Source organism: Ctenopharyngodon idella, chromosome 10 (genome assembly GCF_019924925.1).
Source record: "Ctenopharyngodon idella isolate HZGC_01 chromosome 10, HZGC01, whole genome shotgun sequence".
Lineage (NCBI taxonomy): Eukaryota > Metazoa > Chordata > Actinopteri > Cypriniformes > Xenocyprididae > Ctenopharyngodon > Ctenopharyngodon idella.
The window spans coordinates 48043311-48056852 of NC_067229.1; the positions used below are offsets into that span (position 1 = coordinate 48043311).

The following is a 13542-nucleotide window of genomic DNA, read 5'->3' on the forward strand; positions in this document are numbered from 1 at the left end:
CTGAATCATTTATATGATCTGTAAACAATTTACTCAATCTGTGAATTGGTATTTACTGTACGTGAACCATGCAAAAGAATCAATTCACTAAAATAAATCAGACATCCTAAAACCAAGTGCATTTGATTATTGCATGTGCAATAAAATATGAAGGAAAATATAGCATTATAGCATTTTGTAGTTTGTTACTAAAAGAAAAGCAAAACTATTTTGAAAGCAGTTCTGTCACACTACTGAAAAACTTAGTTAAGTTAGCATGGCTACATTAGGTTGGTTCTCAACACCGATGTCAGCGCTACATACTCATTTTCTCCCTCACGCACACGAGCAGCGGTGGCAGCGTCACAGACAGACACGTGCTGATGCTGTCTTTCCCTCCGTCGCCGTGAATGAGAGGTTATCATTAGCCAGAAATACCACGTCAGTCATCCCACACACTAACTCGCCTCAAAACACTTTCGATCACTAAACGAGAACCAGACTGCATGGACTGTTTTAGTACATTCATTGGCACACATGCTTAGATTAGTTTCTCAAAGGCTCGTGTGCGACAGATAAGGATTTCATCTTGACTTGCTATGATTTGATTAAAGGCTACAAGAAAACAAGCGTAAAAATGTGTGAAACTGGTGAGTGTTTTAGCTGTAGAAGTCTGCTGCCCTCCGCTGTTTGCATCTGAGCACTGCAGATAAACACGCTGCTCTCATTAGGCGTCATGTTTCTCTGTAGCGTGATAAGACACATGGCAGTGTTTCGTGATCGGTGTCAGAGCAGGTCAGTGCTTTATTATTAACACATGTGTGAGTAACGCACAAAATCTTGTTTTTGCCTCACAGCTGTACCGTGCGTCGGCTCTGTTCGAGACCATTCGTCATGAAGCCCAGCACAGCACCGACTACAAGCTCTCCCTGTTCGACCTGCAGACCTCCTCGTACCAGGCTCTCCAGAGGGTCCTTGTCAGCCTCGGTATAAATATTCTCCTCTCCTTCCTTCCTGCTTATATCATAAGTTATCCATTCAGACCACAAACCAGTGTTTAAACACTTATCTGTATGTTTAAGGATTAATGTACAGTCAAAGTAAACCAAATGGAACCCCTCTAAAATGGTTTGCTTTGCTAAAATGACCAGATGACTGGAATTTAAACCACTTGTTATAGGGCTAAACTTCTTAAAGGGATAGTTCAACGAAAAAATAAAAATTATACCATGATTTACTCACCCTCAAGCCATCCTAGGTGTATATGACTATCTTTTTTCAGACAAACACATTCGGAGATATATTTAAAAATACCCTGGCTCTTCCAAACTTTATAATGGTAGTGAATGGGGGGCGAGATTTTGAAGTCCAAAAAAATGCATCCATCCATCATAAAAATAATCCATACAGCTCCAGGGGGTTAATAAAGGCCTTCTGGAGTGAAGCGATGGGTTTTTGTAAGAAAAATATATATATTTAAATCTTTATTAACTCTAATAACTAGTTTAAACACTTATCTCAAATACATAAAACATTAGCCTTTATATATAGTGTTTCTTGAGCAAAGAAAACGCTGTACTTATTCAAACAAACAGTTCTTTATCAACCATTGCATTGCAAACAAGCAGAGATGTTACAAACACTTCATTCACGATTGAGTTTGACAGACGGTTTGAGGATCCAGTGGAGTTAAGATGTTCAGTCACAAGCTCTTTTAATACTTTTCATTGGTTTGCAAAACCCACAGACAGACGTAAAGGGTGACCAATAATAATGATTTATGAATAAAAATGACAAAATATGGAGAAACAAGGTTTCTGCCCAACGACTGTACAATATTCATGAAACAGATCTTTGAAAATGAAGAAATACTTGATGTGTTTATAACTTTATGAAGACCAGCACTGACCTCTGACCTCTACTCAGGGCACCATGATGAAGCCCTGGCCGTAGCGGAGCGCGGACGCACTCGGGCCTTTGCCGACCTGCTGGTGGAGAGACAGACGGGCCAGCAGGACTCGGACCCTTATACGCCTGTGACCGTGGAGCACATCCTGGACACTGTGAACGGGCAGCGGGCTCTGGTGCTCTACTTCTCCCTGGCAGCGGGATACCTGTACAGCTGGCTTCTGGCCCCCGGATCTGGTAAGACACTCAAGAGTCTGGTTCAAACCCCAGAAGGGTTCATTAAGGAACTCCCACCGAGCCGAAATGCATATGCATATTCACTCTTTCTCTCTCTCTGTGTGTGTGTGTGTGTGTGTGTGTCTGTGTCTGTGTCTGTGTGTGTGGTGTGTCCAAAGATGAATCACATAGGCCTATAGTTTTTATGACCCAGCAAATTAGACTGTTATAGACCACTGTTAAGAATGAAGGACTTTTCAAGGATTTTCAAGTACTTAACACAACCTTTTCCAGCAATTCAAAGCTCAAAAGTTTGAATATTATACAATTTAAATGTTATTTTCAATGTGATGACCAATCACATTAAAAATAAAGTTTTTTGTTGTTGTTTCAAATATTGTCCCCATTTGTCAAACTACAAGTTTCACATTGTAGGAAAACTAACATTTGGTGAAAAACAAACACTTACTTTAAAATTTAAAAAGACATGAAATTACCACTATAACCAGTAGATGGCGGCAGAGGAGCGCTTATTGGCGCTCCTTCATATATATTTTTCACATGTTTTGCATTTGAATTGATTTTTAGAGATTATCAAATAGCTATTATAACATTAAAAATCTTTTTTGTCTATTTTTTGTCACTTTTTCTAATGAAGTATGAAGTATACTGTATATATTTGTAGAAAAGGTCCCAAATTCTCATCAAAAACAAAAACTTTTCTTCAAATTGCGATTGAAATTACACAGACAGTGAGTAAAGAGCGCTTCCTTTATAATCACTGAAGCTGTCAGTCAGTACAGCACAAACTCAATGAGTGCGAAAACTCCTGTTTTAATCAATGAATCTGACTACACTTCACAATAAATCTTTTATTTAAATTGGCCTATTAGAATGATTTTTGAAGGATCATGTGACACTGAAGACTGGAGTCAGCTTTGATCACTGGAATAAATTACATTTCACAATATATTCACATAGAAAACAGGTATTTTGAATTGTAATAATATTTCACAATATTACAGTTTTTACTGTATCTTTAATCAAATAAATGCAGTCCTTGGTGAGCAGAAGAGACTCTTGACAGGTAGTGTAAAGTGTGTGTGTGGAGCAGTAGTGTTCAGGGTGTGTTTACTACAGTGTGTCTGATGTAGTGTGTGTGGAGGCGGGCGGTGTTGTGCTCAGACTGACTGAAGCGATGGAGTGATGTGATGTGGGTGGGGGGGTGATGGAGGTGTCAGACAGGCACAGCACACATCTGAACAGTTCATCAGAGCTCAGTCCGGAGACACGCTGAGACACTGTCTGTCTGTTTGAACACAGACCAACACAACACACACCGGCGCTCGTGTTTACACTAACAGATCAATAAGACCGAGGCCGTCATACACACGCTTCATTCTGCAAAACTGATGCCTTTTTCATTTTATAAAGGCACATTTGTGTAAGATTTTTAAAAGTTTTCATAAATTGCATTGCTTATGGCGCATGTCGTGACAAACTTTGATGTTGGCTTGAGATATATTGAAGTTTAAAAGTTTTTATATGTTCTTAAGGCATTGCTGGGGTGTTTCTGGTTGCTTGGTTGTTGCTATGTGGTTGCTATGATGTTCTGTGTGGTTACCGGGACGTTGCTAGGTGGTTAAATACAATTCGAGGTGTATTTTATCTTATTTAACTAAAGACTATGTAAATAATAGCCTTTATGTACATATTGTTTTCCTAACGAAAAATATATTTGTTAATATAACAAAGACAAAAAAAAGATATTTTCATTAAGAATAAAAGTATAAATTTCTTTCACAAAAAAATCTGACACCAAACTTTTGAACAGAAGTGTACATTTATATATTTGTATTTAGTAGTAATAGTAGTAATAATAGTAAATCTTGTGCACGATTTAGCAAATCGAGGGAACTAAAGAGTAAATTGCGTGCACGATTTAGGGAATCAAGGGAACGAAATAGTAAATCGCGCACGCGTTTTAGCGAATTGAGGGAACTAAATAGTAAATCGCGCGTACGATTTAGCGAATCAAGGGAACTAAATAGTAAAACGCGCTTGATTTAGCGAATCGAGGGAACTAAATAGTAAAACGCGCTTGATTTAGCGAATCGAGGGAACTAAATAGTAAATCGTGCACACATTTTAGAGAATCGAGGGAACTAAATAGTAAATCGCGCACACATTTTAGCGAATCGAGGGAACTAAATAGTATATTGCGTGCACGATTTAGCGAATCGAGGGAACTAAATAGTAAATCGCGCACACATTTTAGCGAATCGAGGGAACTAAATAGTATATTGCACGCATGATTTAGCGAATCGAGGGAACTAAATAGTAAATCATGCGCATGATTTAGCGAATTGAGGGAACTAAATAGTAAATCATGCGCATGATTTAGCGAATTGAGGGAACTAAATAGTAAATCGCGCACACATTTTAGTGAATCGAGGGAACTAAATAGTAAATCGCGCGCACGATTTAGCCAATCGAGGGAACTAAATAGTAAATCATGCGCATGATTTAGCAAATTGAGGGAACTAAATAGCAAATCGCGCACACGTTTTAGCGAATTGAGGGAACTAAATAGTAAATCACGCGCACGATTTAGCGAATCGAAGGAACTATATAGTAAATCATGCTCATGATTTAGCGAACCGAGGGAACTAAATAGCAAATCGCGCACACGTTTTAGCGAATCGAGGGAACTAAATAGAAAATCGTGCGCACAATTCACTCCGTAAGTTTCAGTTTACATTTTATTTTATATTGTTTTTTATTTTATTTTATTTTCATAAAAGTATCTATATGTGTAAAATACATATAGTAAAAGTTGATGTCAGCTATTTTAAATAATTATTTACTCAGAAGGCATCTGTGCATATGTATGGAAGCTTGTTTCTGCCATGGAACAAAACAAAATATCACAGAATCAGAATTGTAAGATGTAAACACGTAATTGCGAGAAAAAATGTCAGAATTGTGAGATAAAAAGGCGCTATTACCTTTTTTATTTTTTATTCAGTGGCGGAAACAAGCTTCCATAGTTGCACACTCAAACACAACGTAAGTTTGGCTGAACCTCATCCAACAACAAATAAACAGTTGTTTGACCAAATTTGGATTTACTTTACTATCAAAAATAAAGCATCCAGTGACACGCACACATGCACACATGCTCAGTTTCACACTGTTGTATTCCTCACACCTTCTGTTCCCCACGGCTTCATTGTGCCACCTGCTGTTTGGTGAAGCTGGTAAAAAGCTGCGAATTAACGCAAAGCGGCAGAACCACCTGCCTCCCTAATCCCACCCCTCACAACCACACACACCCCTAAAACACACACCATAAATATAAATATAACATATATGTGTGTGTGTTAGTTTACGACAACACACACGTCTGCATCTCTCTGGACTTGAAGCTCATTTATTTATTCCAACATTGACATCTGTAACAGAAAGACACGCTCATGCAATCAAACCAACGTTCATCTGAAAGCGGGAGTGCTTTTGCTCATTTACAAAATTCACCTAACTAGATTTCAGGCCGTCACAGGAGACTGCTGACCTTGCTCGTGGCTCTATACATTATTCATTATTACGCAAAGCACGCACTTTATGTCTAAAACACTGGAGTTTGAGAACATTCGGTCCAGTCTGAATGATTGTATTCTACATCTGACCTTTAAGTGTAATGGTGAAATCACTGTACTGTGATTTCTGTCATAAAACATCACCAGCAGCAATATTGTTCATAATTACATCGGTTAATAATAATAATAATCACCATAATCATATCTTGTGTATATGTTTGATAAGTAATATAGCTATAAAGACCAGCATGACCTTTCCTCTCTGTCTCACAGGGATCCTGAAGTTTCATGAGGTGTATCTGGGTGAGGGCGCGTCAGAGGGCGGCACGTCAGACTTCCAGGAGGGCGGCGGTGGCATCATGCCCTCGTCTCTGGAGCAGCACATCTCTAACGCCCGTGAAGCTCTGGGAGTGGACTCATACTACAGCAGGTGAATGCATAACATGTGTAAATTGATTACTATGAACTTTATGAACTTCTGACCATTATTCACAATCTACTGGCATATACACAGGGCCTAAAATTAAAGGGTTAGTTTAAAAAAATGTGAAAATTCTGTCATCAATTACTCACCCTCATGTCGTTCCACACCCGTAAGACCTTCGTATATCTTGGGAACTCAAATTAAGTTATTTTTGATGAAATCCGAGAGGTATATGACTCCTCCATAGACAGCAATTGAATTACCTCTGTCAAGGCCCAGAAAGGCACTAAAGACATTGTTAAAATAGTCCATGTGACTGCAGTGGTTCAACCTTAATTTTATGAAGCGACTAGAATCAATTCTAGCAATGCAGTGTTGTGAGAAGATGAACGTGAGCGACGCTCAGGACAGCTGATGGGACAGTGCTGCATCGTCATGAAAGTTAAAGCCTTGCCAATTTAAATATTCAAGCGCAAGAAGACGCGAAAGGGAACTCAATTCGTTACTCGCTGTGTGGAAAGTTTTCTGAAGTGTTCGCAAACATCTGAAGTATGTGCCCAGAAATCCACGTCTGACAGCGTGTGAATACTGAATTAAGCTCTCTTTCACATCTTCTTGTGCTTGAAAATGCCCGTCTTGGCAAGTATCCTCTTAAATATAGTCAGTTATGTCTTGTGAACATAAACAGTTGAGGAAGAAAACACATGTGTAACAGTATATTGGATCTGTGCAGCTCTTAAAGTGACAGCAGCCTAATAAACCTGCTAACGTCTGTGTCCTTAATGTTAATCAAACAACAAAACGCAAAGAAAAATCACTCACTGCTATTGACTGAATAACTTTTGTAACTTTAATAAGGATTAATCTATGTTTTTTTTTATATAATTTATACAGTGATGACTATTCAGTGTTATTTAACATTTGATTAGCCAGTAAATTTTCTTAAAGGATTAGTTCACTTCAGAATTAAAATTTCCTGATAATTTACTCACCCCCATGTCATCCAAGATGTTCATGTCTTTCTTTCTTCAGTCGAAAATAAATTAAGGTTTTTCAGGAAAACATTCCAGGATTTTTCACCATATAGTGGACTTCAATGGGGACCAACGGGTTGAAGGTCCAAATGTCAGTTTCAGTGCAGCTTCAAAGAGCTCTACACGATCCCAGACGAGGAATAAGGGTCTTATCTAGTGAAACGATCGGCCATTTTCTAAAAAAATATTAAAATGATATACTTTTTAACCACAAATGCTCGTCTTGCACTGCTCTGCGATGCGCCACGCATTACGTAATCACGTTGGAAAGGTCACGCGTGACGTATGTGGAAGTACTGATCGAGTGTTTACAAAGCGAACGTGCAAAGACTAAGTCGAACGGCCTTTACAAAAAAAGGTAAAACAGCGATATCGGACGATTTTAAAGTTGGAGGAGAAAATGAGTTTTTCGCCCTACTGCAGGTACTTCCGCCTATGTCAATGCGATTACGTAATGCGTGGTGCATCGCAGAGCAGTGCAAGACGAGCATTTGTGGTTAAAAAGTATATAAACTTTATTTTTTTTAGAAAATGACCGATCGTTTTGCTAGATAAGATCCTTATTCCTCGTCTGGGATCGTGTAGAGCCTTGAAACTGAAACTGACATTTGGACCTTCAATCCGTTGGCCCCCAGTGAAGTCCACTATATGGAGAAAAATCCTGGAATGTTTTCCTCAAAAACCATAATTTCTTTTCGACTGAAGAAAGAAAGACATAAACATCTTGGATGACATGAGGGTGAGTAAATTATCAGGAAATTTTAATTCTGAAGTGAACTAATCCTTTAAGTCACAGTGTAAATGCGTATCCAAGTAGCAAGATGTATTTTTATTGCCCAGATTTGTCGCTAGTTATTTATAATTTAGATATTCACTAATATGAATGGTGTTTGTCTGTGCAAAACTCACCAGGGCATTGCCATTGCTAGGTGGAAGGGAATGTTGATATGTAAGGTTTGCGAATATGTTTTCCCCAATAAAAGAGCATGTCCAGTGCAGCAGAATGCAGCTGTGGGTATGTTAGTGTGAAAGTCTGCAACCTCCTAAATATACCTTGATGGATGCGGTCAGGTTGGTTGGTGGCAGCGAGCGCAGCGGGGTTGAGTGTGCGTGTGTGTGTTCGTTCATGCCCTGCAGGAAGCACATCTCAGCGATGCTGTCACATGCCGCAGCGGGACTGGAGGCCACACCGCACTGATCTCTGGGTCTGTGGCTCTAAGTGGGTGGCAGCTGAGGAGGTATTCACCTCTCACATGGAGGTTTCTCCGACGCTTTGAGAGGAGTCAGTGCTGCAGTGTTGAGTGTACTCTGACATGTAATTAGGTGAAGACGCTGGCAGGTTTAGAGGAGCAGAATGCAGAGAGAGAGAAGGATGGCAGAACGTGGCAAGAAGCTCTTGGTGTGAATTAAGCAGCAGCCTGAAACAAAGGCCATTATTGTACGCGTGTGGAAAGCTGCGAGTCTCTGGTGCCAGCGCATTAGTCACTAGAGGTGTGATGGCTTCTCCCAGTGAGCTCTGCGCTCATCCCTGCCCATTAAAGGATAATTTAGCGCTTGACTGAGGGGCTGCGAGCAATCTTTTCCACTTGGTTGGGTGCAATATGCCACCTTTGAAGACCCCATTCATTGTGCAGAGAGAAAGAGGCACGAATAGGAACTGTGATACCCGCAACCGTCTGCAATATGAGCGATTATGCCTCGTTTAGCGAGACCTCTTCCACCCTTTAGTTGAGACCGATCAGTGAGATTCATCAGAATAATTCTGTGATTAATGCACAGTTTCAGCGGGATTGTTAATGTGACTGGTGTTTGCCCATGCAAAACTCAGCACCATGAAGGTTGGTTGCCAGGGCGTTGCTGTATAGTTGCTAGGGTATTCTGGTGGAAATGAGCTCATGCCCGTGTCTCTATGATATTCCGGTCTCCAGATATGACTTGAGTATTGAAGCCAGAGCAGAAAATCAAATGTGAGATAAGATTTAATGCAAACAAAGTAGTCATATACGTGATATATAAAGTCATATTCTGAGAAATATAAAATCACATTTGGAGATATTATGTCAGTGTGAGATGAGATGTATTGAGAAAATGCAGTGTCATATTTTGAGATATATAAAGTCATAGTTCAAGATATATAAAGATATATTATGGGATATGAAGTCATATTATGAGATATATAGTAATATTATTAGATACATAGTCATACTCCATGATATATAAAATTATACTGCGAGATATATACAAATATTATGATATATATATAAAGCAATGTGGAAAATAGATGTATAGTAATATTCAACATATAAAGTCATATTTCGATATATATATATATATGACTTCAGTAATATGATATATGAGATATATAGTAATATTATAAAGTTGCATTTGGAGATATTATGTCACAGTGTGAGATGAGATATATTGAGAAAATGTAATATCATTTGTAATTGTAATGTAAATGTAATTATATATTTGAGATATATAAAGTCATAATTCAAAATATATAAATATGTATGATGAGATATGAAGTCATATTGTGAGATATATAGGAATATTATGAGATATATATGATGCATAGTCATACTTCATGATATATAATAAATTATAATGCGAGATATATACAAATTTTATGATATATATAAAGCAATGTGGAAAATGAAGTCAGATTGTGAGATGTATAGTAATATTTGACATATAAAGTCATATTTTGATATATATTGAGAAAATGTAATGTCATATGTAATTGTAATGTAAATGTAATTATATATTTGAGATATATAAAGTCATAATTCAAAATATATAAATATGTATGATGAGATATGAAGTCATATTGTGAGATATATAGGAGTATTATGAGATATATATGATACATAGTCATACTTCATGATATATAAAATTATAATGTGAGATAAGAAGTAATTTTATGATTTATATATAGTAATATGAGATAAATGAAGTCATATTGTGAGATTTGAAGTCATTTTATATGTATGTGTGTGTATATATATATATATATATATATATATGATTTCATTAATATATGAAGTCATATTATAAGATATATAATAATATTATTCAACATCAAAAGTTGTATTTCGAGAAATGTAGTCATAATGTATAGCTCAGTAAAATTAGTCATAATTCAGTAAAATTATGAGATATAAAAATTCATAATGTGAAATATGAAGTTATTTGCTTGTTCTATCATTTAGCAGGTGAACATAATATGAAGCAGATCATCTTCCCCAGACAGCAACATAGTGTGGCCCAGATCCGGCCCACATCTTGTACATGTGGATTACCTGCGGACCAGATGTGGGCCAGATCTGGGCAGACACTGTGTTGCTGTCAGGGTCTCCTCAATGAGACATATGATTTGAGGAATCGTTAATGCCTGTAGCACAAAACAGTACAGAAAGAGTTGCACATTGATATTTAATATGGTGAAGGGTTTGATCAATCATTAACTCTCAGTATGAGCAGTAATAGTGATAATTGACCAAGTAAACGCCACTAATTAGGGCGTTTCACACTACAGTGTTTAGTGATTTCCCAGGTCCATTTGAGTTTGTTTGTTTGGTTGTTGTGAAAGCTGTGGTTTGAGTTATGGTTCATAAAGCAATTCAGCCTAATTTGAGGAAATAAACTGCTGTTGATGATGTATAATTTGCATATTATAGACTAATGCATTCTTATTGCTGCTTGTCTCAGCAGAAATGGCTTTCAAGCGCATCCGCCGCAGACAGCGTGTTCAAATTTAGCTGGTAAACAGCTTTCAGTTTGAGTTTGAAGTTTTATTTGCCATTTATACACACAGAGACAGTACCAGTGCAGAATTTTTGAGCAAAGCTCTTAGAGTCAGCAGTAAAAAAAAAAAAATGAAACAAAATAAATAATAATAGTAAGAGGAAATGACAAGGCTGTACACTCAATGAATAAACACTAAAAAAGTACAGTAAAATACACACTATAAACATACAATGAGTTACACACTATAAAACACTGTTACTTTCATATAAGAATATTGCACATTTTGTAATTTTATTTCACTTTGTCCTGAAATGATATATATAAAGTGTAACTCCAGAGGAGTAATCAAACTCAAACCCAGTGTGAACAACCTTTATTAAAGGATTAGTTCACTTCAGAATTCAAATTTCCTGATAATTTACTCACCCCCATGTCATCCAAGATGTTCACATCTTTATTTCTTCAGTTGAAAAGAAATGAAGGTTTTTGAGGAAAACATTCCAGGATTTTTCTCCATATAGTGGATCAACGGGTTGAAGGTCCAAATGTCAGTTTCAGTGCAGCTTCAGAGAGCTCTACATGATCCCAGACGAGGAATAAGGGTCTTATCTAGAGAAACCATCGGTCATTTTCCTAAAAAAATAAATAAATAAAAAATTATATACTTTTTAACCACAAATGCTCATCTTGCACTGCTCTGTGATGCGCCACGCATTACGTAATCACGTTGGAAAGTTCACACGTGACATAGATGGAAGTACCGGAAAACTCTTCTGGGATCGTGTAGAGCTCTTTGAAGCTGCGCTGAAACTGACATTTGGACCCCAGTGAAGTCCACTATATGGAGAAAAATCCTGGAATGTTTTCCTCAAAAACCTTCATTTCTTTTAGACTAAAGAGAGAAAGACATAAACATCTTGGATGACATGGGGATGAGTAAATTATCAGGATGTTTTAATTCTGAAGTGAACTAATCCTTTAAATTTGGTCTTTTAATATCACAGTCTTACTACATTAGTACTTTGCTCAAACCTGGTAAAAATAACTGGAGGGCAGCAGAGGAAAGCCTTGTTTTGCCCTCCAGGTGGATGTTCCTATAAGGGTGTTAGAAAGGTTTTTCCTTTCAGAGCATCCTCGCATATCTCAGCCTGACACATGTGGCCCACAGCGCTGTCTCCACATCGGAGCCATCTTCATTTCCAATGCAAACTTCCCACATCCACATCCACTACAGCTCAGAGCACACGGACGGGTCGTAGATGCAACCTCTCGCCCCACGACTGGGTCAAAGTATGTCGCTTTAAGCACAAGAGCAGATCTCATTCTCCGGCTCCTCCGGTGCTTTTCATTTCTAGTTGGCACCAAAACGAGATTATTCCCATCCTAGAGGGGTGCATCCTGACAGAGAATTAAATTAACATTTCAACAGGATTTGGGACGGCTTCCGTCTCTAGAGGGAGTGCGAACATGTTTGCGGAGATTAAGGACATAAAATGAGAGGAACGCCTTGGAATAGTTTGGAAATCTAGGGGACACGATTACCAGGCATTCCCTTTCATTCTCAGAGCGAAGTGCTCAAGTAAACACGTGCTAATGAGCTATTCAGACGTCTGCAGAACATTCAAATCTCTTCATATCGACATGTTTTAATGCCACGTCCAAAATAATCAGCAGAACATCTGCGTCGTGCATTAGGTACAAATGAAGCACATTTGGTGTGTAATTGAGGTGAGGTGGATAAAACCTTATTAACCCAATAGAGGTATCTAAGTGTGTCGTCTCAGATGAGTCAGATTACTGAAGAGATCTGTTTTTTCATTAAAGCTAATCAGAGAAATTTGCTCACGCGTTCACACGTCGAGAGACTCGTGTGTAATTATCAGTGATTGTGGCTGCCGTTGTGCTCGAGTTGTTTGGTCGTTTATAAAATTGTTTCTGTTATTTTGCATTGCATCTCAATGGATGTCGGGAATGAAAAGTCAACAAACATGTGCATGTCTGGATATAAAACCGAGGATGTTTGACAGCAGTATTGATAAGCGGAGAGCATTTCATCACTCAGATGTTGCACTTTCATAGCTAAGGAAACTTGATTAAGTTAAAGAGGACCTATAATGCCCCTTTTACAAGATGTAATATAGTCTCTGGTGTCTCCAGAATGTGTCTGTGAAGTTTCAGCTCAAAATACCCCACAGATCATTTATTATAGCTTGTCAAATTTGCCCCTATTTGGGTGTGAGCAAAAACATGCCGTTTTTGTGTGTGTCCCTTTAAATGCAAATGAGCTGCTGCTCCCGGCCCCCTTTCCAGAAGGGGGCGGAGTTTTAACAGCTCATGCTTCGGTCACTCAACAACAACAAAGCTGGAGAATCTCACGCAGCCAAAATGGCGATTATCGGTAACGGTGTTCAGGTGCTAAGAGTTTGTTTGGTGCGATTTACTTGCTGCAATTCTCTGATTGGTGAAGATTTTTCTGCAGAATCATGGGTAATGTAGTTTTTCACCATTCCACTGTTAAACACGATTATTTAAAAAAAATGAGTTGCATACACCATTGATTAACAACCTTGCAGTATACAGTAGATCTGTCTTTAATGGTTTGTAAGTTAAACAATTAATTTATAGAAATTAA

General features: G+C 38.1%; 1 protein-coding gene across 3 annotated transcripts in view; it reads left to right on the forward strand.

Annotated features, from left to right (window-relative positions):
• ttc28 (tetratricopeptide repeat domain 28) overlaps window positions 1–13542 on the forward strand; it is a 287139-nt gene that overhangs the window by 256354 nt on the left and 17243 nt on the right. For all 3 annotated transcript variants that reach the window (XM_051909035.1, XM_051909036.1, XM_051909037.1), the window contains 3 exons: window positions 837–966; window positions 1906–2124; window positions 5976–6132. In XM_051909035.1, coding sequence (XP_051764995.1) covers window positions 837–966; window positions 1906–2124; window positions 5976–6132 — 506 coding nt within the window. The remainder of the gene's footprint in view (window positions 1–836; window positions 967–1905; window positions 2125–5975; window positions 6133–13542) is intronic.